Genomic DNA, 23,892 nt, shown 5'->3' on the forward strand with positions numbered 1-23,892 from the left:
AGGTTGGGGAGCGGTCATGCAAGACCTCCAGGTCAGTGGTCACTGGACTCCGGAAGAACGTCGTCTACATATCAACGTTCTGGAGCTAAGAGCTATTCGACTGGCAATGTTGGCTTTCCTCCCAAGGATTACAGATTCAGCAATCCTGGTGCGGACGGACAACACCACCGCAATGCATTACGTCAACAAGCAGGGAGGCACAAGATCGCCACTGCTTTCACAGGAAGCCCAAATACTGTGGGAATGGGCGATAGCGCAGAACATCACACTCGTAGCAGAACACCTTCCAGGAGTATGCAACACGAAGGCAGATACGCTAAGCCGCCTGAGAGCAGTCTCGCACGAGTGGGAATTGGAGGACGCAGTGATCAAGGACATCTTCTCACGTTGGGGGACCCCAGCGATCGACCTGTTTGCAACACCGGGGAACAAGAAATGCCGGTGTTACGCAAGCAGGGAACACCATCGAGGGTCACTGGGGAATGCCCTTTCGATGTCCTGGTCAGGCGCGTTTGTTTACGCCTTTCCGCCATTTCCCCTAATTCCTCGAGTCCTCAAGAAACTCAAGATGGACAGGTGCAGGATGATACTAATAGCGCCTGCCTGGGCTCGCCAATTTTGGTACACGGAGCTGCTTCTTCTATCAGAGACACCGCCCATTCATCTGCAACCCAAACTGACACTGCTCTCTATGTACAACGGCCAAGTTCTTCACCCGAACCCGAGCTCGCTTCAGTTGGCGGCTTGGCTCCTGAATACAGAGAGTTTAAGGATTTAAACATCCCAGAAGAATGCAGGACCATCTTGGCACAGGCACGAGCCCCTAGCACTAATAAGACATATAGAGCGAAATGGAAGAGGTTCCATTTGTGGTGTCAGAGGGAGAAAGTACATCCTTTCTCGTCAGCTCCGCATCAACTTTTACCATATATTCTTTCATTGGCACAAGCAGGTCTGGCTCATGCTTCTATCAAGGTCCACTTGGCAGCTATTTCCAGGTATAGGAGAACAAGATCGGGTCCCTCTCTATTATCAGCGAGAGTAATCAAACAATTCTTGAAAGGACTGTTTAGAGTGTTCCCGCCAGTTAGGCCCCCACCTCCGGTGTGGCACTTGAATGTGGTCCTGGCCCAGCTAATGAGACCGCCATTTGAGCCAGTACATAAAGCGGACCTGAAGTTCCTATCATGGAAAGTGGCGCTTCTTTTGGCACTCACCTCTGCACGGAGAGTAGGAGAGCTTCAGGCTTTAACCATCAAAGAACCCTTCTTACAGTTCAAGAATGATACAGTTATCCTACGGATGAACCCCAAGTTCATTCCGAAGGTACCGACGGACTTTCATCTTAACGAGCCAGTGATTTTGAAATCTTTTTTTCCTCGGCCTTCAACCCAGGCTGAGAGGACACTTCATTCTCTGGACGTTCAGAGATGTTTGAAATTCTATCTACAACGCACAGCTGGATTTCGAAAGACACCCCAACTGTTTGTGGCTTTCGGAGCCCCAAGGAAAGGATTTCCTTTGTCAAAACAAGGGATATCTAGATGGATAACTAGTGCGATCCGGTTCTGCCACCAGGCGGCAGGCAAACCTTTACAAGGACAGGTGAAGGCACATTCCACAAGGTCAGTCTCAGCATCAGCGGCGCTGTTTGCTGGAGTATCCATAAAGGACATTTGCAGAGCAGCCACCTGGAGCAGTACACACTCCTTCACGAGACATTACTGCCTGGAGGCGGCTGCAAAGGAGGATTCGGCTGTAGGACAGGCAGTCCTGAGAAATCTCTTCCAATAAGAGGTGAGCTTTCCTCTCTTCCCTCCTCCTGTTTTTTCAAACATTTCGTTTAGTATGCTTTGTTACTGCTTTATGGTTGTTATAATCTGTGATGTCATTAGTTTATAATGATTCTGTAACTGTGCACGAAATGTTTGAAGTATGCTGACTGCTATCTACTCTGATACAAGCAATGGGAATCTATGAAAGTTCCAATACTGGAGTAAGAAACAAGTTACTTACCTGTAACTTTAGTTCTCCAGTATTGGTAACTTTCATAGATTCCCATGCGCCCACCCGCCTCCCCTGGGAAAGCTCACTTTAGGGCTAGGTGATTATGTGGCAAAGCAACGGCTACGAAAATCTGAGGCTCTGAGCTTTCTCAGGAAGGTTCTACAGGGTGAGGCTGATCTGATTGGTTGCTAAGGGGACTTTGGGTCCTTTTACATAATGACAGCAATAGGCTGCAAAAGATAATGAGGCCTAGGCCTAATTTTTTACCTTTTTACACCTATTAGGGTGTATTTACCTAGGTATATATATATATATATTATTACCGAGGCTCCCATTCCGACGACGGCGCCAGACGGTCTGGGTCTCCCAGAGCTCCGCCGAGATGCCGCCATTGGGAGTTGGGGTTCCACAGGGTTCTGTGTTGAGCCCCACATTATTTAACATCTTTATGTCCCCTCTGGCGGCCTTGGTAGAGGCGTATGGGGCCCAGATCGTCTCTTATGCCGACGACACGCAACTCCTCTTCACATGCGGGAAAGACCAAGAGTTTGTGGGAGAGAGAATCCGGGACTGCCTTGCGCTGGTCTTCGACTGGTTCCAGCGGAACGGTCTGAGGGCCAACTCGGGAAAGTCTGAGATTCTTTTTTTTGGTTGCGTTGCCGATCCTGAGTGGCAGCATTGGTGGCCGTCCGACATGAGTCCTCCTGTACAGTCCTCAGTGGTGGCCAAAAACCTGGGCGTCAAGCTCGACAATCAGCTGTCGCTCCGCACTCACATTCTTGGCCTGGCCGGCACCTGCTACGGACTATTGAAAATGCTCCGCAAATTTTTGCCTTTGTTATCTGAGGAGCATAGGAGGATTACAGTGCAGGCTCTAGTCGGTTCGAGGCTAGATTATGCCAATGCTCTTTTTCTTGGCCTTCCCGATTATCTGGTCCAGCGCCTTCAGGTGGTGCAGAACTCTGCTGCCCGGGCGATCTTTGGTCTAGGGAGACGAGCTCGAGCGTCTGGGTTGCTCCAGTCGCTCCATTGGCTCCCCATTAGGAAGAGGATCCAGTTCAAATCCCTGACCCTGATGCACAAGGCTCTGCACGGCTCAGGAGCGGGATACCTGCAGAGGAGACTGACTTTTTATCGTCCGGCTCGTTCCCTCCGTTCGGAAGCTCTTTGCAGAGCAGTGGTTCCACGGGTGAGGAAGGCTCGTGCGGGAGGGCGGTCTTTTGGCTGCAGAGCCCCCCAGCTTTGGAATCAGCTTCCATTTTCTCTGCGGAGTACTGTTAATTTACTCCAGTTTAGGAGGGGCCTGAAGACCTGGCTTTTTAACTCTTAGTTTGTTTTTCTGCTCATCGTCTCTTCTGTTCCGTTCTGTTGCTTGTTTTTAGCTGTGTTGTGTTATTTCAATATGAGTTGAGGGTGGAAAGCGTCGGGACACTCCCTGTGAGTAGCTGCACGCTATATAAAAGCTCCATAACATAACATAACATAACATAACATAACATACAAGCAATGGGAATCTATGAAAGTTACCAATACTGGAGAACTAAAGTTACAGGTAAGTAACTTGTTTCTTCTTCAGTATGTCTTTGCAGACTAAGGATACCTATCCCCATGGCATACCAAATTCCCCTAATGGCTCAAGTCTGCTTTTCCAGGTGTAGCCATACGTAATCTTACGAAAGTTCTTATAAGGTCCCATCACAGATTAAATCTACTACATACTTTACATGGATCCCAAGATGCCCCAATGCGCAAAGCAGATTTAGGCCCTGGTTGAAACAGATACTTTTAGATTCCCTTGCAAACCTTTCCCCTAATGTGGTTCGTTTGGGTTCCCTTCCTAAGTACAAAATCACTTGATAATTTCCTAACATCAGCATTGTAGGACCACCATTAATTGGGAGTTAATAAAAAAACATTGTTTCATAGCACCATAAATATAGATGATGATCTGAACTCAAGTCAAAGTCCTCCTAAAACTAAGAACAGGGCATTTGGTATTGGCCCTCTTACTTCTACTCTTTAGATCCATGCACCATCCTGGTGACTAGAATTCAGGTGCTCTGAGACTAAATGACATCCCAGCAGTTGACTGTCAAAAACATGAGTGGGAGATCTTGCTCTGTTCTACTTCCTTAAGCAGTGATTGCTCGCCTTTGCTAACCCTGAAGTCGGTTGTTCATTTGGAGTAAGACTGTAAATGTAGTCTTGGGATATCAATTGTAAATTCCCGTGCTCACTCAGAATTCTACCCCGGGACCCATTGCAAACACCTGTGACCTAAAATCAAACACTTTGCAGCTGAAGAATATGCCACGGACTCACAGTCATATAAAAAGAGCACAGATAGTACTCCTGTAGTTGAGACCCATGCTCAACTATCACTTCACACGTTGGCTACAACAGAAACCCAAAAAATATTATGACAACTCAGAATCTGGTCTGAATGGAACCCCAGAACTAGGTGGAAACATGATAAACAACCAACAGCTCTACGAGGCTTTAATGATGGTAGGTGTGTACTGTACCAAAGTGGACAACATAAAACACACCCTACTTGAACTTAGTAGGTAACAGTTAGGGCGGTCTCCAAGCAAAGACTGATAGTGGAGGAATCCATCTGTGTGGCAATTCTTTCTCTGTTTCTGTGCCATTGGATAATGACTTTAAGATCATTGACTCCATTGTTAAGAGTATGTACCAGAATTCATCCTTTCCTCAGGCCAGGGCTTACATTACTTTGACAGAATGACATGGACTTTTGCTGCTTTTTCACCTATGGAATATTGTTATTACTGGCAGCACTAGTAATCCCAGAACAGGGGTGAGTTCTGGCTACCTCGTGCAGAACAAATGGCTGGACCTTAAATTTTGATGATAAGATACTTTCAATGAGCCTACTGGCAAGTAGATTACCAAGAGCAAATTGGGACTCTTATGGCAAGTCCTAAATCTTGGTCTCCTCTGAGCGGAGCGGAAAGCTTTTTAAGGCCCAGCTGCTTCTTTGTGCATTTGCGTCTTGATTCCTTCCCTCACACATTTTGCATTTTTCACCAAAAGCGGAAACTAATAGATCGCTCACCGAGCTCACAGGGAAGGAAGGGGCTGCAGTCCATGAATAACGTTTTAAATTTTTTTTAGTCAATCAAAAAGAAGCATGGCTGATTCATCGTTAGAGTCCCGGATCATCGACCTACTATGGTGTGCTGAATATTCCTGCATGATGTGGTCTAGAAAGCCACTACACAGACACCCTTTTGATTGTAGTGTACAATCAACCTGGAGGACACATACTTCATTGGCCCCAGCATAGAAAGTTTCTCAGGTTCATCAATTGGAATGTTGAGTATCAGGTACTCCCCTTCTGTTTAAACTTAGTGTTTCCGACTAGGGCCGGTCCTAGAACTTCTGGGGCCCCGGGCGAAAGAGAAGATGTGAGGCCCCTCTAATCTGCATGTATCTTCCAGTCGCAGCTGGCATGACTCGCGGGTGGAGGGTCTCGCAGGAGTTCGGAAGGGGGGGGGAGAACAGGAAGCAGGCAGCCTCCCTCCCCTCCCCTAAGCCAATCATAATGCTGCAATGGCAGCGTTGTGATTGATCAGGACGCCAACCAGCCAGGCGCCTATGGGGAGGCCATTTTCTCCATGTAGGCTGCATTGCAGCCTACACAGAGAAAGGCCAGAGTGCGCAAGACTGGTTTAGCCGAACAGTCAGCGCCCTTAGCAGTTGGCAAGGCGATCCTCCCCTGCCCTAAAACAGACCCGCCCGCCCCCAACGCAACCCTTCTGCTTTCTCGCAGTGCAGGAAGCAGAAACATAAAATGGTTGTTTTAGCATTTTGTGTTTCTGCTTTTGCGAGAAAGTAGTGGGGCGTCGCTCCTCCGCCCTAGTGAAGGAGCCGCCCTTGGTAACATCACAAGAAGTGACATCATAGAAAGTGACATCGCAGGACTATTGATCTTATTTGGCATCACTGAAGAGACCTAACGTGGATATCAGTAACATGGACAAAAAGATAAATATACAAATGAAATAAGTCCATATATTTTAAAACTGTTAAATGGATTACATTTGTCTCATTAGATGCAAAAGATAGGTGCAGGTCTCACTCCTCGTTAACAGATTGTTTCCAGATGAGTGCATGATACAATTTCCAGTTCTGCCTCATAAAGGGGGGGAGATCCTGTTGAGGTAATGAGGGGCAAATGTACTGACTACAACCACTTTGTCGGAAATTCCAGAAAAGTGGTTGTAGTCAGTACATTTGGCCTTGGATGGCTTGTTAGTTAAGAGCCCCTCCCCTCAGCATGGCTAGGTTGCTGCTGTTGTGGCTAACTTTCATTGCCTATAAACCCAGGCTGGCCAACACACTGAGCCCTTTTCAGCCCGACCCAACATCAATACTTTCTTTACATCTGAATAGTAGTAGCTCCTGCTCCTCCTCCTTGACCGAACTATGACACGTCATCAAATGTGGGCCAACCTCTGTGCAACCTTTGTACAAATTAACCCTCCACTCATCCTTATGGTTAGAGAAGGCCATGGTTCTGATGTTGTGCTTTGTACAAGTGTTTTTCCAGGCTTTTTAAGAATGCAAATGCATCTTGCTTGCTGCCGGCATCAGTGATCAGGATCGGACCTGCAGTCAACATTTGTCCCCATCTCTGATAAGGTCCCAAACAGCTTGTTTGATGGGCTCGCAGACACTATTGCTGGAAATGGTTTGAGGAGGTCATCGCTCAAGTCCTCCCAGTCCTCCTATGTCAGTGACTTTATTTTTGTTACAAAATTGTTAAGGCTGAGGTTATATGAATCATCCTAAGTTGATGAACTCTGGTTCTCAACAGATCCCCTTATCCACATCTACCCGTATAAGATGAAGGCATCAACTGATCCCTCAGGGCCTTCCTGCACTCCCTTTGCAGCAAGAAGGTGGTTGATAAACAGATAACACTGCAACATGTGTTTAATATCAAGAAACATGGGGACACCTGCCCATGTTGGCTCTGCTGATTGACAATCAACCTTTGGAACCAGTAATAATTCAGGGCATTTCTCTTGAAAGTCTATCAAGCTGCATCCTCCCTCACCCAAGCAGGAAGCAAACTACCTGAACATACTGACTTATTCTTCATGTAAGTCGGAACTAAACAGCTTGGGTGCCCTCCAATGTTATTTTCTGTCACTGGTAGATCTGTTCAGCTGCAAGTGTGATATTTTCTGCTTCTCTGTATGTGAGTGTGTGTTGCCATGCCTTTCCACCCCCTGGGTAATAGTCTAGGTGAGAGAGTCACCTGGTTGCTTCGCTAATTCTTGCGATCACTCTGTGGCCAGACTGGTTTTTGTTCTTGGATTTGAACCTTCTATCTGGAAGGCAAATATCCTCCCCTCTGCTTTCCAGACAGAAGAGACAACTTGTCTCAAAATAACTCGGTGCTTCACCCCTGCCTTAGATCTCTGAGCTTGGAAGTCTGCTACTTAATAGTCTAACTTAACGCCGTTTAGCCATTTTGGATGATAGCCTTTCTGTTTTGCAGACTACCTCAATAAAGCCTTGCACAGCCATTTCAAATATCAAGTGGATATCACTTTGCCACTTGGCCTTGATACAAGACCATTAATCCACTCTTGTGCATTTGATGATTTCATTTGAACTAGGTAGCATATTGTAGTGGAGGCATACAGTTGTGGTGCCACCAGGAGGCAGCTGTTGTGGTCCTGCAGGAACTTTTTCACAAAGGGTTTCTCTATAAAACACGACAATTAAGCTTTCATTTCAAGGTTTGTTAAATCAGTGTCCTCTAATTTAGAGGCTGCAATATTTGAGAGCCTATATAATCTTTTTATTTTATGCACATAGTCCTTTCGAATATTGGCCTTCAATTGGGGTCATAGTTGTGCTTTTGAGTGTGATTATTTCTGCCTTCCTCGTTGGCAAGCTTCGGGCTCTTTCCTGTTCTGAGTCTTAGACTAATTTTTGTCAATGTGTTTTTCCGTCTTGTGGTCCTGTTTGATTTCTATGACACACAGGAGATTGTGTCCTCATTCTTTCTCTAATCTCTCCAGCGACATTCTTAACATGTTGAACATTAAGGCGCTGCTTTAAACTTTACTTAGCAGAATGAAAGTAGATATTGCATTAGGCTGGTCATCAGTTGTGGTTTCCTACCCATCCCCTTAATGGAAAACACTTTCAAAGTTAATAGCATATTGGCTGGTGTTTGCATCCAAAAATTCTACAGGTATACAGGTTTGCCTCTGGAGAGTCTTCATGTGCATACTGCGAGCGCAATGGCAAGATCTCTCGCTTTCCTGCACCATTTTCTTTTGATGGGTATCTGCAAAGTAGCCATATGGGCTTTTCACATCTGTTATAAAAGCATTATACCATGGACGGCTGTTGGTGAGCTTATTTTCTGTTTGGTCAGTTTCTGTTGAATACATTTGTTTGGGCAGATGGTAGTTAAGGCTGCCTGCCCTTTATAAATTCATGCTTTTCAATCTTTTCATAAGCCTCAAGGAAGAGGTGAATACACGTTATTTACTGTAATGACACTTGAACTTTTGTTTCATAGCCACCTCCTCCTAAACACCTACCTATCACCTCCTTCTGTGTGTTTCCCTTAAGTATTGCCTGAGAGAAAGATATTTGTGAGCAAATTGGGTGTGCAAGTGCAATTGTTCAGGTGCTAAAATGTCAACACTGCATTGCATGCTATTTTCATATGCATAGCCCTGTGGCTACGACATAACTTGAGTCCGGGGGAATGGATCACTATGTGTTCATCATACAAGAGTAACATTAGTAAGAATTTTTAAAACATCCCACATACAATCTACAATAGCATCTTTGAAAAAACTGGAAAAATGGGGCAGCATCAATAGATGCTTTGCACATGAAGCTCGAATCTATGTCACAGAAATGTGGTTCTTATAAATGCCGTATGTCAGTGTTTGAAGCAGATGAGTACTTTACACAATATAGCGCAGCTGCAACATGACCTAAGCATCTTTCTGTCTCTCTCACACACCCCGTTTCCTCTCCACCTCTCCTTTTTCTGCACATATAGATCACATAAAACGAGTAGTCTTCCCATTCATCGAGGTGCGTGCGTCTTGAGCAAGGTAGCCTTGATGTAATGACAAAACAGGTATCTGCCTGGCCCTGAATATTTATGGAAAAGTTACTGACCTACCAATTAGCCAGACATTTCAGTGTATTAGAAATATTTGCTGACCCTTGGGGAGACCGTCCATCTACTATATGTCTTGCGTAAGAAATTCTTTAAGGGCAAACATGTATAGAGACCCAATTTTGAAAGTGTGTAGAAGGGAACAAATGGGTGACTCCACCCAAATTCGTTAAGATTATTCTTCCACACCTTACTCCAGAGATAGCGTAATATCTGGAAAAGCTAGTCTTCATGAAATTTGCTCTGCTCTGTACAGCTGAAATACAAGAGAATCCAGTGTTAGAATAAGGAAAATTTGGCTTAACAGATGATCCATTACACTGAAGCAAGGAAAACATCTCTAGTGTCCTGCTTTTTATTCACCCTTTAAATAAATTACAATCCAAGTTGCACCACTCAGTCCCCACTAAGTAAACATTTGAAGTAGTTTGTAACGGAGAAGGGCCTAAAGATTAAAAGCACCACAGTCGCCAAAAAGCTAACTGTTGCTTGTCTGTTAGACATATTTAATGCTATTGAAATTTAACATTTTTGCTTTTTCTTTCCGTTCCAAATAATTTGCGTTTCAGAGTTCGACAAGTTCTTAGAAGAGCGAGCCAAAGCTGCAGAGATGGTGCCTGACTTGCCTTCTCCACCCACGGAGGCACCAGCTCCTCTGAATCATGCAGGCAGGAAGAAGGCTGAGCACTCGGAGGATGCTCTTTTTGGCCTCTAACCAACCTTCTCCATCCGGACAGGCGAGGAGCCCAGTGCCTCAGCAGTCTTTGTATGGTACACCTTTTCCCCGTAACTGTGCCAGGCGCTTTTGCTCCTCTCCCATCTCAGACTGCCTCTCATGGACTTTATCCTGTTTTTAACTGCTATTTTTAAAAAGCAAACATCTAACGCAACACAAAATACTCTTGAAGGCTAGTAGATTGGAAAAAAACTTGACACTCTTTACCCCCCAAGCTAGACAAAAAATTGAGCAGACAAGATTTTAAAGTTAAATCATCTTTAAAGGTTAAATATGAATAAGCTTGCCATAGGAGTGTGACCTGGGTTCGCTGAACAAGATAACGGTACTGGTTGGCAAATGCACCTTTTTAAGTATGGTGGGTGTCACTACTGTTTCAAGTTGATGATTCGTGGGTTAGTTTGTGTGCATATCCAAATGAAGATTATTTTAAACTGTGCTTAATAAGGGGAAAGGAAGGATATAGGAATTAGTTCTGTTGCTTGCTAAGGGTAGGTGCTCTGAGGATCTCAGGGTTCTTAATGTTGGAGAACAAAATTGAAATTGGTTCTATAATTATAGAGGGTATTGGATGAATTTTAAACTCTTAATGAGAAACCCTGTGATAGCGTATATTATTGCTTATGTACTGCTCCTTGACTCCTGAAGACTGTGCAGACCAACTACTTAATTTTCCCCACTGGTTTTGAAAATTAATAATAGTACTTATCTTTGCTACTGAGCACATTGTGCTGATCCCATTCAGTTCACAACCTGGTTATTTAGATGTCTGCATGTTAGTGATATGTCCGGCATTATAACACAGACCATGAATAACCAAGCTATGAAATCATAGGCTCACCCTACTGACCCATGAGCCAGTCAGGTCTCTGCTAGACCCCCACAAGAGTTTAAAAAATGTCTCACAAGAAAATGACTAATGCAGTGTTACCGTCCACGTGGTACGGGGTATTGACCACACTTTGAGGTACTGAAAAGTTCACTTTATGCATAGCACCAAGACAGTTGGGGTTAGTTTCTGTTACACCTCTGTCTTCCGTATAGATATTTGGTACAATACTCTTAAACCTCAGAAAGAAACTTCTGCCTTGTTAGTCTCTGGATTTATACCTATACTGATTTTGATGTTGCACTTCTGAAGAACTGCATCCGATGTGAATAAACTATTTCCATATTAGTTCTTACTGTGGACTCATGCACAGCAGCATTAGTCACACTATACAGACTAGATTAATTACCACACAGAGTGCAGATAATGTGTACTTAATAAGCTGGTCTTTTTGTGCAAGCACTAATTCTACCTAACATATGAATTGTTAAATTATTTATTTTTTGTTTGTGTCTCTCTTGTTTTTTTAGCCTCTTATTTTTGTTCTGACGCTTTGTCAACCAAGTGGGAATTAAATTGAGAATGCTTGGTGCCTTTTCGTTTTTTTCCCCTCGATTTAGGCTGCATTGCGAGAATTCCAGTTTTTATTTAACTATGTAAACATTGCCATAAATGGGCACTTTGTATAGGCTATTTTACTTAATATTTGAATGTATTGCACACTATAGCAGAAAAAGAAATGTAATTATGTAGCTTGTTGTATGAAAGTATAAACAGCAAATGGCGATGGATTCGCTTGGTTATCCCCAAACCATTCAAATTCCTTGTATTACTACCTGAGCTCTCAATCAGGATAGATGAAGTTCACGATTGTGGTACCCCTAAAAAAGTTAGTGTGAATTAAATGTATATGTTTTTGTTTCAGTTTTTATCTCACAGCTATAGCGGGTGAATCTCTATTTTACCACTGGTAGCTTCTTCTCAATCCTGAATAAAGTTGAAATATGCCTTGGTGGATACTTGGGAGGACCAGTTAAATCCATACCAATACATTGCTCAGAATGGGAATAATTGGCTCGGTTGTTAGAGGTAGAGGTATTCATGTCTCACTGAGCTGTATGGAATTGAAAAAAGATTGTAAGGAGGAAGAAACAAACCTTAAACATTGTCTCCGCTAAATAACACCCTCTTTTCTCTCCTACGGTAACAGACTTGAGCTCCGAATTCAGTGTCTTTCAGTGAACTGGGTTTTTTGTGGAATCTGTGGCTGAAAATCATAGCAAGGGATTTTAAGGTCATTGTTTGTGCAAGTGATGTGTCAGAAGCCAGAGTGAGAACACAAAGAACTAGGTAGCCAGCCTACATATATTGAATGGACTAGTAAAGTTAGGCTCCGAGGAATAGCACTTATAAGCTGTTAAATTTCTAATTGGGTATAAAGTCTTCCGTAAGATGCCCATACTGAGCCGGAGCACCTGCACTTTCATTGTTGTCCAAAATAATCAAAACAATGCCCACAATCTATCAATGTAAAGAAACAATATTGTGTACTGGGAGATACTACATTTCCTTTTAGAGGGTTGTTGCCCAGTTTGATTTTTAGCCACTTGATAAAGGTATGTTTGCTTCTCGGATATATCAAAGAAATCCTAAAACCTTCACTCAGGCTTGAGAGTTTCAAGATATCTCAGATATACTGATCAAGCAGACCCTTCTAGGCAAGACTTGAATTCTCAGATTTCAGGCCTCTCCAAAATGAATGTTTATTATTCTGCTGACCATAGAAAATATTCTATGAGGTATTTGGACACACTTTAAAATTGTTGTCCTTGCTTTTTTTCACCCTATTGATGATTCTGTGCAATACAGACCCAAGAAGGTGCTGTGCTGTGTTGGGTGGGAATTGCAGAGGAGGTTGTTCTTGTGAGCAAATCGCTCTCTCTATATGCCCCAGTTCTACACTTTTAAATTGTTTCACCTTAAAATTAGTAACCACATACTCTATTCGAGTATTCGCGTTTGAATGCCAAAGCTGACTTCCATGCAAAGTCAGCAGATACTGCTGCTGAATTTTAAATGGATATTGCTTTTAAACAACCTTTTTAAAACTAACAGATTATTGGTTTTCATTGCTATTCCTTTCTTTCGTATAGACTCGTACTCTGTTTCACGTTTTAGTTTTTCATCGACTTTTTTGTTATATTTTGTGCTTATGCCCCTTAATAAATTATGTCCTCTTGCTAAACCCGTGGATGCTGGTGTATCAAAAATGTCTTAGTAAGATGCACCAACATGTTTCATAAATGAATCTGGTGCCACAGTTTCATTGGGTACGCTTTGATTTCTTTTTCTAACATTCTAGAAAAGGTGTCTTAAATTTAGAAGCCAACAGTGATTTTCAAAGATATAGGTCCTGATGATGCGATTGGCCAGCACTTGACACCTTTTCAATTTGAAGACCAATACTCTGGTTAAAACATCCTCTGTCACAAAGCACTGCAAATTCATTATTTTCTACTGCAGAGCGATCTGGTAGATTTCAGGGAAACCCAGATGTTGTGAGATGCCACAAAGGAGCCCTCTAAAGTCAAATTTGTCCATAACCCCTTTTGTTTGCTCTCTCAGTCCGTCCATCTAAAAAGAATAAACTACAATGGACATATGTGTGCAATGGTATAAATCTGCTTCACATTCTGTGTTTCATTCTGTATCTGTCTGATAAAGATATTGTAACACTACTTATGTAACCTGTGTAATAGCTTATATATGTATATTAAAGATGTAGGCTTTCAGAATAAAAGTGGAGAATATTTATTTACTAAAGATATTAAATATTTTTTTGGGGTGGGCAGGGAGGGTTGGGATTGGGTTAGGCTAATGGAGCCAGCAGTGTTGAAGGTTAAATGTACAAACTCCATGTCAAAAGCTGGCATTTTTGTGGATAAAGCTTTGTTCTTATGTAAAGATCAAAAAAATGTGCTACCTTTGCTGACCTTCCTCAACTTGTTACAGATATCATCTCCCTTGTTTGATTTTTGCATGTATAAATCCCCAATAAAAATGCTACATGTGTAAATCCTACCGCACTGGTACACTTTCTTCAGTTGAATGGCTCGCTTCCATGCTGTTCCAACTAATGGTTCCTTGTTGTGAGTCCTAAGAGAGTACTGATTTTAGGTTCAAATATAGAAGCACACTTTGGCAATCATAAATCTAAATGTAAAGAGGAGAAGAATATGGCTGTTACTCTTCTCTCTAAGCTGAATGCCTTTATGTAGTGGAGTTTGTAAAAGATCCAAAACCAAATCTTTACAAAGAAAAGTCACTTACTCCACACAACCGGCACAAGCAGTGCAAAGGTTACTTTATGCCAAGGTTTGGAATTAAGTGATTGTAATCGTTAATGTTAATGGAATTTATACAGCACACGAATACCCGCAGGTGTCCTGGCGCTAACTGACTCAAATAGTTGTGTTCAAGAACTACTGTTAAAATAACCAAGTCTTCAGTTGTTTCCTAAATCATAAGTGATGGGTAATTTTCCTAAGATATAACGGGAGAGAGTTCCATTCGTTGATGGTGTTAAAGGTGAAACTCCTCCCACCCCAATTCATCTTTTTGTAGCTAGTTGGCTGCATAAGGTAGGCGTTAGCAGAACGCAACACTCTATTTGGGGAGTACCATCTAAACAGGTCCTCCAGAAATTTCAGCCCCTGTCTGTGTAATGCTTTATGAGCAATACAGAGGTATTTGAATTTTATCCTCTGACAGACAGGCAGACAATTAAGTTTTCTGATTTCAGTTCTGACTGATTGGAATTTTGGAATATCTCCAATCAGTCTTGCGGCCGCATTTTGCACTGCCAGTAACTTCCTCAATACAGTTGATCGAACCTTGACATACAAGCTGTTGCAATAATCAAGTTTATTCAAAACTAAGGAGGTTACTAGAGATTTTCTACATGATTTCAGTATGAATGGCAGATCTTTTCTAATAGTTTGTATCATCCAAAATTAGGACGACACTACCCTACCTTAGACACTTGTTTTTTAAAGTTGAGCTTTCTATCTATAATAACCCCAAGACTGTCTGGCCACCAAGCTGGAGACCACGCGGGAAAAAGATTTCCAAACATTATCACCTCTGTTTTGTTGAAATTCAACTTTAAACAGTGAGTGCTCATCCAATGACTAAGGGACAGCATACAGTTAAGAAGATTAAGAGAGTGATTAATATCCTTGTTCACTGTAGAAATCACCAGCTGAGTATCGTCAGCGTAGGATGTCAGGATAAGATTAAAACTTCTAATCAGAGACTCCAGCTCTGCAACATAAATAATAAAAAGTGTAGGGCTCAACAAAGAGCCCTGTGGAACCCCACAAGGGAGAGTAAAAGGCGCCAATCGAAATTTTCCCAGTTGTACTGACTGAGTTCTATCAGATAAAACTGAAGACAAAAGGGCAAGGGCTTTGCCTCCTATTCCGTTCTCTCTCAAGCATTGAATCAAAAGGGAGTGATCTACTGTATCAAATGCAGCGGAGAGATCTAGCAGCACCAAGGCTGCTGACCCTCCACTGTCCAGTGATACGCGAATTTCCTCTGTGGTTTTGATCAGAGCAGACTCCGTAACTTGATTAGCGATCATAAACTTTGCCAGTTTGGCATTCATGATCTTTTCGATTATCTTAGCAGGGAGAGGAATTCTTGAGATCGGCCGGTAATTAGCAGTATCCAATGCATCAGATTACTTTTTTTTTTAAAGAGGTACATTCATATTCTACTGTAATTACAGTTCTTTATCCCATAGGACAGATCCGTAAAGGACTACCATCCCCATGAAGTGTAAGTGATGGGCTCCTATGTCCCAGTCCTCCTTGTCCCAATTGAGATCGGAGTTCGAATATGAAGTTTATTTACCCGGAGTACCAACAACCTGGACATGCATTCCCCAAGTGCTGCCAACTGTGGCTTTGCCTTTTATATTGTTTAGATTTTTTTTATCCCTTTCCATGCCAGATGAATCACCCCATTACCCCAGCCACCACTGCACTTCACTGATCAACTCTTCTTTCCTCCCTCCATTTGCACTATAACAGACTTTAATTTCTTCATATTGAGTTGTGTCTAGGGGAGTGGGAATACAAACCTCCCTACATTTTTCAATTACTTCTCAGCTGCGTCTAATTTTCCTTTGACTACCTTAGCCACCCAACCCCGTGTAGCTTCCCTGACACTTTATTGGTTGTATCCCTGGCTGCGTTCCTCTCATGTGCTCCCACTTGGTCCCACAACTGTTCATGCACTCTGTCAGCTCCTGCAGTTTCCATTAAGCTTTCTGTTCGGTTCTGCACAGCCGTGATCTCCTACTAGACGTCACCAATCATTGTCTGTTCCTTTTTTCTCCACAACGGAAATAAAACAACTTGTGTCCTCATGTGTATGCTTGAAGTCCTTTTACAGAGTATCTCAGTGCTTTAGCTATACAATCCTGTTTTCTCTACATTTATCTTGTTATGGCTATAGTTTACAGTACCTATATCGCACTTGTTTTATTTTGTTATACTTAACCTAGCAGCTTAACAGTTGAGGTACCTAAATAGCCCATAATGTTGTTAATTGTTTGTCCTTGGTTGTCACCACTCATTGCAACATACAATGGGCAAGTGTTATCAATCAAACAGAGTTTTATAAAGCGCACCAACTCACCCGTAAGGGTCTCAAGGCACAGGGTTGTGGGGGGGGGGGGGGGGGCTGTGTCTGCGTTAAGTCGATGAGCCAGGTCTTGAGGTCCTTCCTCAATTTCAGCACCGATGGTGATTGCCTGAGGTACAGAGGCAGGGAGTTCCAGGTCTTCGCAGCGAGGTAGGAGAAGGAAGTTCCCACAGCCATGGTCTTGCGGGTTCGTGGGACGGTGGCCAGGGCAGTTGGGCAGAGCGGAGATGCCTGATGAAAGCGTAGAAGGTAAGGCAGTGGTTGAGGTACGCAAGTCCGGCATTGTGGAGGGCTTTGTAGGCGTGTGTGAGAAGCTTGAAGGTGATTCTCTTGTTGACCGGTAGACAGTAAACGTCCCTCTGGTGGCTGGTGATGTGGTTGCGGCTTTGGATATTCAGGATGAGTCTGGTGGAGGCGTTCTGGGCGGTCAGCAGTTGATTTTGTTTTAGTTTTTGGGTGGTGCCAGCGTAGAGTGCATTGCCATAGCTGAGTCTGCTGCTGGCGAGTGCATCGATGAACGTTTTCTTGCACTCTGTGAGGATCCACTTGAAGATCTTACGAAGAAGGTGAAACGTGTGGAAGCAGGAGGATGAGACGGCGTTGATTTGGCGGTTCATTGAGAGTCAGTAGTCCAGGATGATGCAGAGGTTTTGTGCGTGGTCCATGGGAGTGGGTGGGATTCCGAATGCTGGGTCATCCGAGGCAGAGGGAGAGGAACCCAGGATGAGGACTTCGGTATACTCTGAGTTAAGCTTGAGACAGCTGTCCTTCATCCAGGTGGCGACTGCCTTCCTCCAGTCATGGAAGTTGCCCTTGGTGGCTGTGGGTTCGTCTGTGAGGGAGAAGATCAGCTGGGTGTCGTCGGCGTGGCAGACTATGTTGTGTCTATGGCTTCTGAAGGTGGCTGAAAGCAGGGTCATGTAGATATTGAAGAGGGTGGGGCTATGGGAGTATCGCTGAGGCACTCCACAGCTGATCTCTGTGGGTTCTGATTTGAACAGTGGAAGTCCGACTCTGCGTTCAGCCGGTGAGGAAAGAGTGGACCCGTCAGCTGTAATGGATCAAATATTGCAAAATTAGTTACGTTTCTAATGTGCAAGCAAATGCCAGGAAAATCATACTTCAATGGTACAGATCAAATTCCTTATATCAGGTTTGTCTCTTCAAATAATTTTGAATTCCATGTTAAAAATTTCCCTTTTACTAGCTTGTCTACTGGCAATGCTTCCTTCCTCAGGGGCTCACTTTTATATCAAAAGCATTTCTCAATTACTATTTAGTTTGATACAGAAACTGGAATATTGTGTTATCAATACTGTACACCCCTTATTAATATGGCACAGATTGTATTGATTGATTGTGCCTTTATAGTGATAGTTCAAAAGAAAAGATGTATGTATAAAAATAGAAATTACTTTACTTTTAGTTATTCATCATCCCAAAAGCAAAGGGTATTTCATACCTTAAGTCTCTATAGGCTGGTGTGAAGGCACGGTTCTACGGGGTCTGTTATTTCTGAACATTTATGAGTTTGTCATATTGCATTAATTATGTACAGGTTTTTTCAACTACACATTTGTCCACTGACTTTATTCCACTGGTAAACGAATCTCTGGTGAAGTATTGATGCGTTATAACCCAAAGGGGGATAATTGTATGCCTTTAGTGGGAGTGTATTCAAGCATTACTGTTTATCAATAAAACCAATAAAGTTTGTTTGAAAATAAAGTCTTTAAGGGCTGGTCTGTTACTTTTTTCTTTGCGTTTGTAACAGATGTGGATATGTGGTTCCAGTTTACACATTCTAATCTTATGTTCTGTGCAAGTAGGAGGAACAATATGCCCCACTCTTCTCTGGCTACAACCCTGGTACACTGTCCTCCATCTGAACCCACCAATAGGATTATCTATTCTATCCAGAGAATGAAAGGGCCGATTACTAGGGAATCCTTAATTTTTATAGCAAGAGTAATTTACAACTTGTCAGGAAGGGTAAAACCATAAATCCTTCTAATAAATGCGATGCGATAAATGCGATATTGGGGTTACATTCATTCAGTAGCCCATTAAGTATATGGACTCCCATCTCTAACAGTAAGCAACTAATTGAAGTGCAGTGGAAATTTGCTTCAGTTTGTGGAACATGCATTTTATGTATCCTTCCATTCATGTTTCTCCTCAGGAGCAAACCACTTTGTATAATTTGTTATGGGTACTAAAACACAAAGGACAACTTAGAGTGAACCGGCACTTAAGGCTCCCCATGTCAGTGTAGTGACGTCTACTACACAAAAAATTATTTTTGCACAATAGTGGCATGTACTCCACGGTATCAAACTCATTTCTGTTCAGAATCCGTAGTCCATATATTCAAGACTCCTGTGTCTTATAAACTTCATCAGATTCAATGACAAGAATGTCCTTTATTTTATTAATTAAAAAACTGCATCACTTCACAGTGTTGCAAAAAACGTATTTCGCAATTTATAAAATAGTGTTAGAGGCATATGAGCTGTAGATCATATGCTGTGCATAGATCGCCATCTAGTGATGGGTCCGAATGTTTGCACTTTGTTTTTCTTTGAGAAAGTCTTTCCAGTCGCGAGATAGGTGACTCCTCGGTGATAGTGAGCATGTTCATAGACTCCATTGTTAGATTGTTTGTTTCCGCCATCGGATTCGGACGTCTATCTCCGCTCCGGTTCAACACAGTTCCTTCGGTTTCCCTCGCTGCGCAAGATACTCACCCTCTACGGTATTGTTTTCGATCGCATCTCCCTTTCTATCGCGAATCGTAATTACTTAAAATAATCTTTCGAACGGAAAGTTCATGGAAGGCCATCGGGCCTACCCGCGTCGGGTCGACCTGCAGTCGATAGAAAAATCTCTCTTCAAATTCTGCCCTCAGTTTCACACGAAATACCCGCGCACCTATTCGCACGAAGTGTGTAATCTGTGTCCCCTGAACCCAGTGAACAAGACTGCAATGCATACCAGGCTTTCCATTCCAAGAAAACCCTTTGCGACCATCTGGCTCGACGTCGCGACATGCAGAGCCAGCAAATAAGCTCCATCCCAGACATCTTCGATCAACAGTTGGACGAAGAGGCCGGCAAGGCCATGGGGACAGAGGAGGAGCAGAAGACGGTCGCCATCTCAGAATTTGAATCGGACCAAGAGGAGGACATCCCACATGGTCAACGTACCGCGAGTACAGCTCTCCCTTCATCCCAAGAAACAATTTCAATTAAAAAGAAGGCTCCGGTCCAACCCGTGCCCTCGGGCCCGTGTCGGCACCGAGATCACGCTTCTGATGCCCCGCCCTCTGACTGCACCGAAGCGTACCAGAAAGCCTTCTGGCTCCGAAAAGACTCCCTCCAAACAGAGTTCGGAGCCCAGACCTTCAGGGTCGAAGCAAAAGTCCGGCACCGACCCCACCATTCGGCCCCGAAAACATCGTCGGATCCGAAGACATCAAAAGTTTCGACTCCAGCACAAAAGTGACTCTAAAAGGAAGGGCTGATGCAGAAGAAGAATATCACATCCCTGTAAAGAAGAGATCTGTTGGAACTAACCCTTCCCCTCCTCCTCTTCCTCCACCCATTTTCCTTCACCACCTTTCCCTCAGCTTCAACCAATTTCACCTGAACATTCACCACCACATACAACTGACAACCAAGATGATGGGGATGATGATCAGGATAGGGATGATGATCAGCCATTACAAGACCCATGGGACAATTATAACACCAATTCGCCCACGGGCAATGATCCCGACCTGTAACTTACCGAACCCTCTCCACCAGATGATAGTGTAGGCTACTTTGAGTTACTGGATAGAGCTGCTAACTACCATGGGTGCAGCTACATAAGGAGTTATTAGAAGAGGATTTCCTCTTTGAAACACTCTGTACCACACAGAAGTCATCACATACACTACCCATGCTTAAAGGGCTGGTCAGGCATGTAGATGACATTTTTAATGACTCAGTCGGAGCTCGTATTCTTACCCCTAGAGGGGAGAAAAAGTGCAAGCCAGCATCATCGGACCCAGTATATATAAGGGGACAATTGCCACTAGACTATCTGGTTGTATACAATGCAAGAAAAAGAGCCATCTCCCAGACAACAGGAGAAGCTCCATCTCCTGATAAGGAATCAAAACTTATTGGCGCTTCTTGGAAAAGAATAGCTTCTCAAGCAGCCAATTTCTGGCGCATCTTCAACACTCAGGTACTGTTGGCGCGATACTACCGTGCTCACTGGGATGAAATGGAACTGATCCAATATTTACCCCCAGAACACAAATCAAAAGCACAAGATCTGGTTCATGAAAGGCAACTTACTGCTAACAATCAAATAAGATGCTCTCTAGATGTTGCAGACACGGCTGCTAGAGCTATAAACACTATTGTCCTTTTAAGGAGGCATGCCTGGCTCCGTATATCTGGTTTTAAACCTGAGGTTCAAACCTCAGTTTTAAATACCCCACTCGATAAGGAACATCTATTTGGCCCCATGGTAGATTCTTCACTTGAGAAAATGAAGAAAGATACTGAGGTAGCCAAATCTATGGGAGCCCTTCAGTCAACACAGGGTCGTGCTTCCTTTCGATGCTCCTTTTACCAAGGAGGTTCCAAGAATACCTCTTCAAAAGCCACCTCCACCTATAAGGGCAATACTCAACCCTATTCATCTTGGGGTTATTTCAGGGGAAGTTACAGGGGTAACAGTAAGGGCAGGGGCCGGGTTTCAAACACACACCTCCCACGCCAACACAAAGCAGTGACATTCCTCCACTTCCCCCCGACCACTCAACACCTGTCAGGGGAAGACTGTCAGATTGTCTACTAATATGGCAATCAATAACAACAGACAATTGGGTACTCCAAATGATCCATTCTGGTTACTGCCTGGAATTTATCAACATGCCTCAAAATATTCCACCAAAGCCCCACAAATTATCACCAGACCATCTACACCTCCTCAAACAAGAGGTTCAGTCTCTATGTCTAAAAGGGGCTATAGAGCCTGTGCCGCCCCAAAATTATGGGTCGGGCGTATACTCCTTTTACTTCCTAGTTCCCAAAAAAGACGGTTGTCTCAGACCAATTTTAGATCTCGGAGAACTCAACCGGTACATTCAGTCAGACCATTTCCACATGGTGACACATCAACAGGCACTTCCTCTACTACAGAAAGGCTACATTCTATCTACTCTGGATCTAAAAGACGCCTACTTTCATATACCAGTTCACCCTGCTAATCGCAAATTCCTCAGGTTTGTGGTAGCGGGTCAACACTATCAGTTCAGGGTACTCTCATTTGGTGTCACCACTGTCCCCAGAGTCTTCACAAAGTGTCTGGCAGTAGTAGCTGCTCACCTAAGGAGATAAAGCATCCACATCTTCGCGTACTTAAACAACTGGCTCATCAAAGCCAACACGTACCAACAATGTCTGCAGCACACTTTCAGGACAATTCGGTTACTGCATCAACTAGCGTTCACAATCAATGTGCCAAAGTCACATCTTCAACCAACCAATACAAAGGACTACCTAGGAGCCACAATAGATACTCTAAAATATCTCGCCTTTCCCAGCTCTGCCAGAATTAGAAATGTTCAGGCTTTAGTTCTCCCCTTTCAATCCAACCATTGGATTCCAGCTCGAACTTACATGCAACTACTGGGAATTATCCTGCATCATGATCGTTCCACATGCCAGACTGCACATGCGTCCACTTCAAGAATGCTTAGCCAGTCAGTGGAACCAACCACAAGGTCTATTGACCGATCTAGTGTTGGTAAGCGGCAGTACTCATCGCGTTCTGCAGTGGTGGAATACACAAAATGTATCAAAAGGGCGGCCGTTCATGGACCCAGTTCCACAGATAGTACTGATAGCGGATGCGTCCCTCAGTGGCTGGGGAGATCATCTACAACAGCACACAGTGCAAGGCTTGTGGAGCCAACAACAGAAGTTGATCCACATCAATCATCTAGAGCTGCTTGCAATATTCCTAGCACTCAAGGCATTTCAAACTCACCTAGAGGGCAAAGCTGATCTAATTTGTACAGACAACATGACAGCCATGTATAAAATACAGAAACAGGGGAGACACACACTCTCCAACTGTCCAACTTAGCCCGAGACCTCTGGAGATGGGCCATTCATCACAAACTTTATCGCCTAGCGGAACACCTCCCAGGAGTCAACACCCAGATTGCAGATCTCCTCAGCAGGCAGAGACAGTAAATACACAAATGGGAATTCCCCCTCCAGGTCCTCCTTCCATACTTTCAACATTGGGCAGTCCTTCACATAGACCTGTTCGCAACATACCAAAATGCAAAATGCCAAAACTTCGCGTCCAGGTTATCCACACCCATTGTCCAAAGGCAATGCACTATGGATGAATTGGTCAGGGATATTTGCTTACGCTTTTCCGCCTCTCCCACTCATTCCATTAGTGGTTCGGAAACTCAAACAAGCGTCCCTAACACTAATCCTAGTTGCTCCCACATGGGCACGTCAACCTTGGTTCACAGCACTATTGGAACTCAGTAGTTCCTCACCAGAAACTATGTCTTGCACCCAATCTTCTCACACAGAGCCATGGAGACATAAGACATCCAGCCCCCAGTCAACTCAATCTGACGATCTGGCTCCTAAAGTCTTAGAATTTGGCTATCTTAATCTACTGTGATACACAAATGTAGCAGAAGAGCATACTCTTACCACTTGAAAGGCCGAGAGGTACTCTTGAGGAAGAGTACACCCTCCCATGTTGTAACACTGATTCCCCTCCCCTAGTGGTGTCATGCTTCATCATCGGGACACAATGACACAGACAGATCCCAGTTTCCCTTTATTCTTGGATCTGCCAGGGATATTAAAAAGGAAGAAAATAGGGTCATATGGGATATTATGGCACTAGTGTCTTAGGACCGTAATATCCCATATGACCCTATTTTATTCCTTTTTAATATCCCTGGCAGATCCAAGAATAAAGAGAAACTGGTATCTGCTTGTGGATTTTTAAATCTTTATCCCCCTGTCCAAATGCCTCTCTAAGAGCTCCCTGAAATACGGTCGAGCCCACCCTGACTTCTAGGTATCGGGGTGTCCCGGTGATGAAGCATGACACCACTAGGGTGTGTGAGGGGATATAAAACAAAAGGACTTGCCTCCTTTCCCACTTCATAGTGGCTCATGATCCACAGCTTCACATAGGGATTTTCCACCACTGCTCGTTCAGGATCCATCTAGAATAGTAAACCGGTTTTATACGGTTTGCATATCGGGAGTACTGTTTGTGAATCACTATCTTAATCTACCGCCAGACTGCATGAATATTATCAAAGAGGCTAGACGTCCTAACGCAAGACCCTGCTATGCAGCAAAGTGAAAGCGGTTT

The 23,892-nt window shown here is 43.7% G+C and overlaps 1 protein-coding gene across 4 annotated transcripts in view; it reads left to right on the forward strand.

Annotated features, from left to right (window-relative positions):
- TOM1L2 (target of myb1 like 2 membrane trafficking protein) overlaps positions 1–13,842 on the forward strand; it is a 562,608-nt gene extending 548,766 nt beyond the window's left edge. For all 4 annotated transcript variants that reach the window (XM_086940832.1, XM_086940834.1, XM_086940831.1 and 1 more), the window contains one exon: positions 9,766–13,842. In XM_086940832.1, coding sequence (XP_086796958.1) covers positions 9,766–9,911 — 146 coding nt within the window. In that variant the 3' untranslated portion in view covers positions 9,912–13,842. The remainder of the gene's footprint in view (positions 1–9,765) is intronic.
- Positions 13,843–23,892: the final 10,050 nt, after the last annotated feature.

This window comes from Lissotriton vulgaris, chromosome 10, assembly GCF_964263255.1.
Source record: "Lissotriton vulgaris chromosome 10, aLisVul1.2, whole genome shotgun sequence".
In the NCBI taxonomy this organism is placed as follows: domain Eukaryota; kingdom Metazoa; phylum Chordata; class Amphibia; order Caudata; family Salamandridae; genus Lissotriton; species Lissotriton vulgaris.